The sequence below is a fragment of the Marmota marmota genome, unplaced genomic scaffold (assembly GCF_001458135.2).
Source record: "Marmota marmota marmota unplaced genomic scaffold, marMar, whole genome shotgun sequence".
NCBI lineage: Eukaryota > Metazoa > Chordata > Mammalia > Rodentia > Sciuridae > Marmota > Marmota marmota.
The window spans coordinates 14,410,471-14,415,062 of record NW_026000068.1 but is presented as its reverse complement, the minus strand read 5'-3'; the positions used below and the strand labels follow the sequence as shown (position 1 = coordinate 14,415,062).

General features: G+C 31.7%; 1 protein-coding gene across 1 annotated transcript in view; it reads left to right on the top strand.

Moving 5' to 3' along the window:
• Positions 1-4,265, top strand: part of Fbxo4 (F-box protein 4) — an 18,377-nt gene extending 14,112 nt beyond the window's left edge. The window contains exon 7 of the mRNA XM_015490471.2: positions 2,400-4,265. Coding sequence (XP_015345957.1) covers positions 2,400-2,489 — 90 coding nt within the window. The 3' untranslated portion in view covers positions 2,490-4,265. The remainder of the gene's footprint in view (positions 1-2,399) is intronic.
• Positions 4,266-4,592: the final 327 nt, after the last annotated feature.

The window sequence follows — 4,592 nt, the reverse complement described above, 5'->3', positions numbered from 1 at the left end:
TGAAAAAAAAAAAAAAAAAAAAAAAAGACAAAACAAACAGGTTTCTGCATATAGTTTATTACTTTGCAAAGTTTATTTTAATCATGGAATTCTTTCTTTGAATGAAACCTGACATGAAAACCTATGAGACAACAGGTAAAGAAACGATAAAGTTGGAAATGTTTTCATGGAAAATGTTAGCAGATTTTATTCCATCTTCCCTCATATCTTCCCTGGAGCTCCAGAGACTCTTTGGAACGTGTGTTGAAGACTTCCAGAATAGTGGGAGTTTTAGCTCTACTAGTCAGAGGAGTAGCTATTTCCCAGACTCTTTTTATTTAAAAAATATATTTTTAAACTAATACTAACATGAAAAATTAATGGGTACCATGTAATGTTTTAACACAAGTATGCATTGTATAATGTTTAAATCAGGTTAAACATATCATTCTTTTCAAATGTTCTTTATAATGAACACATTCAAAATCCATTCTTTTAGCTTTTTGAAATGTAGAACACATTCTTGTTATCTGTCATCACCCTACTATGCTGTAGTGTGCAGGCTGGAACTTCTTACTTGTATCTAATTGTAACATAGCATCAATTGCTAAATCTTTCCCCATTCCTCCCTACCCATACTATCCCCAGCTTCTAGGTCTATTCTCAACTATGAGATTAAATTATTTTAGATTCCACATGTGAGATTATGTAGTTGTTGTCTTTCTGTGCCTGGTTTATTTCGTGTAACATGATCTCAGTTCATGTTGTCACAAAGGACAAGATTTCATTTTTTATGGTAGAATAGTACTCTGTTATATGCATATATCACATCTTTATCATTTATTAGTTGACTCTAAATGTGTTGGCAGTCAAGACTAGTACTTCAGTGAACATGGGGGTGCAGATATCTCTGACATACAGATTTCCTTTCCTTTGGATATATTTGCAGGGGGATTGCTGGATCATGTGGTAGTTCTATTTTTAATTTTTTGAGGAACCTACATACTGTTTTCTTAAATTTATATTCCTAGGAACAGTAAGTCAAGGTTCCCTGTTCTCCACCCATTGTAGAAATCTTTTACTTCCTTAATTAAATTGATTCCTTTGTATATATTTTTTTAGCTATTGCAAATGAGAGTCCTTTAATGATTCTTTACTCAGAAATCTCATTATTGGTATATAAAAATGCTGTTGATTTTTGTATGTTGATTTTATATCCCTCAATTTTACAGAATTCTTTCAGCATTTCTAATGATCATATAGTGGAGGTTTTAGGTTTTTCTATATATATAGAACTATATCATCTACAAATTGGAATAAATTGAATAAATGGGAATAAATTGACTTCTTCCCTTCTTATTTGCAAGGATTTTATTTTTAAAAAATTTTAAATTTATATCTCTTGCCTAATTGCTTTGGCTAAGCCTTTCATTGTGTTATTGAATAAAAGCCTTCTAGTACTATGTTGATAAGAGTGGGCATCTTTGTTTTGTTCCAGATTTTAAAGGAAAAGCTGAAACTTCAGTGTAATGTTGGTTGTGGGTTTGTTATGAATAGCTTTTATTATACTGAGGATGATCGTTCTATACCTAATTTGTTCAGTTTTTATCATGAAGAGATGTTGAATTTTATTGAATGTTTTTGTGTATCTATTGCATAATCATATGATTTTTGGGTTTTTGATATGATGCAATATATTTATTGATTTATATATTTTGAACCATCTTTGCATTCCTGGGATAAATCCCACTTGATCATAATGAATGATCATTTTGAGGTGCTATTGAATTCAATTTGCTAGTGTTTTATCAGGAAATTTTCCATCTTTTTTCATTAGATATTGATCTACAGTTTTCTTTTTTGTTATTGTTTTCTGCATGTCTGGTTTTGGTATTAGGCAGTGCTTGTCTTGTAGTTTAGAAGAATTCATTCCCTTTCAATTTGTTGAAATAGTTTGAAGAGAGTTGGTTCTTCCTTAAAAGTTTTATTGACTTTAGGAGTAAAGCCATCTGATCCTGGGCTTTCCTTTGTTGGAAGACTTTTCAGTACTGATTTAATCTCAGTGTTCATTATTAGACTGTTTAGATTTTCTATATCTTCATTGTTCAATTTTGGTTGATTTTATGTGTTCAGAAGTTTGTCTGTTTCTTTAGATTTTCCAATATGTTGGCATATAGTTGTTGTATTTCTGTGGTATTAGTTATAATCATCTCTCATTTATTTATTTGCATCTTAGAGAAAAGATACAAGAAAATATTTTTTATGTAAGTATTCTATAAGACAGCACTTGAGTAACTTACCCAAAATTTATTGAGATATTCTAAGTTCTTTTTGTTAAAGTGTCTAGAAAATATCCCTCAAAATCACAGGATTTTGGACTCAATTTATCACTGACAACATTCTCTCTTATCTGCTCATAGGTCCAGGATACGGAGGCTGAAACTTTAACTGGTTTTTTGAATGGCATAGAGTGGATTCTTGAAGAAGTAGAATCTAAGCATGCAAGATGATCCTTCTTTTAGACCTTGGGAACTGAAACCATTTGAAATTTGTCACTAAGGTCATTATGTGTATATTTTCTCAGACAACTACCTTTGTCCTACCTTTTGTAGGTGGGCTTTATATTGTACAGCTGCAACAGTTGTATTTTTATATTATGTTTACTCTTAACCTTAAATCAATTACAAGAAGAGTTTCAATCCTAGTATTTAGCCCCAAATGAACCTTTAAATTTTTTGATAAATTTTATATTTTATGTCTTTACAAAAACATTAAATTCTGGAACAAAATAAGCCTGTATTACACTTATTCCTTGTGGTTTCTATTCTTTTCAGTACAAAGATTTTCCTAGAGGGAAATAGCAAATTTTCTAAGCTTCCCAGAAGGTCTTTTCAAGAACTCATAACTAGTTATCAGAAAGGAAGCTTTTTGTTATCCATTTTTAATAGTTCTACTTTGTAAAGAATAAAGCTTTTACTAGAACTATATTTAATATTATGACCATACAAACTCTCTTCTTTTCTGAAATAGTAGAGAGCAAGATAATATTTAATACTAGTTCAGTGAAAAATAGCTTTACTTGGCAGTTATTATTTTCAAATAATTTTAAATGATGTTATGGTACTAGGTTAAATTCTATTTCATATCTATAGAGAAAACATTCCAGAGACTTACATGTATATTATTGCCTTCTACAAACTGCTTGCATTTCGCAGAGGAAACACCCTACTATCTTATTAGAGCTGGAGGATTTTAAGATTTTATTAAAGGGAGCATAAATATCTACATGTTATTTATGTAAATTCTATATTTAAATTAATTCCTGTTTTTGGAGAGAAAATTTGTGACATATAATTGCATTTAGTGCATTTAGTCTTTTTTAGCAGACCCACTCTCCAAATAACCCATTGACCTATTAATCCAATCATGAGGACAGAGCCCTAATCATCCCTTAATGATCTCACTTGGTCATACTTCTTAATATCTCATAATGGAGATTATATTTCAACATGAATTTCACAGGAGACAGACCATATTAAAATTCCTAGCAGTGATATTATTCTAATTTTTTAGGTGAAGAAATTGAGACAGAAAAGTGAAGAATTCTATTATAATTCAGTTCATGCCATTGTGTATCTAGTAGAGAGGTCGTGGAGCCTGAAAATCTCTTCACTTAAGTAAAAAAGAGCTATAAGCTATTACAATCGTGAATTAAAAGTGATTTCCTGAATTCTATGTTTCACTATATTCTCATCATTTCCCTAGTAGCACTATCTAGGATGACTAAAAGTAAAAATAATTATATATGCAACCTCTGGAGAGCAAGATACAAATTCCAGCCATGCCAACTCTTTATCTGTATGACCATGAAGTCTTAAATTCTGAATCTCAGTTTTCTCATGTACAGAAGGAGGATCACTGTGTTTACCTTGGACTTAAGTTTTACCTTTACCAAGAACTGCCTGTAAGCATCTTGGGAAATAACTTCTCCTCTGTGGGAAGGCTTCAGTTTGACACTAACATGCTCAGTGTTTATGGATTTTTCAGTGTCATTCTCTGAAATTATTTCCTTCTGTGTGACAGCTGTTTCATAGGTATGTTTAACTAGTCATGGAAAAAATAAGCATCAGTGTTTAATCACCCAAATGCTATTATATTGAATATTGAAAAGTAATGTGAAAAATGTGCACCCCTCTAAATGGTGTATGAACTACATGTATTAATTAGTAAGTGTGGTCTAAGTTGTGTCCTAACAAATTCATATATTAAAGTCTTATCTCCCTGTATACCTCAGAATATGACTGTATTTATAGATAGGACCTTTAATTAGGAGGTATGTATGGCACATTGGTAGGCACTAGTCCAATGTGACTGATGTCCTAATAAGAAGGAGAGGCACCAGAGATGACAGTGCACAGAGGAAAGACCACACGAGGGCAAAGCAAGAAGACTGCCTTTTGCGAGCAAAAAGGAGGGGCCTGAGAGGACATCAGATCTGCTGACACTTCAGTCTTGGACTTCTATCCTGCAAATCTGTGAGAATTTCTGTTCTTTAAAATAGTCTATAGTATAATTGTTATGGCATCCCTAGAAAACTGAAACCATAATTAAAT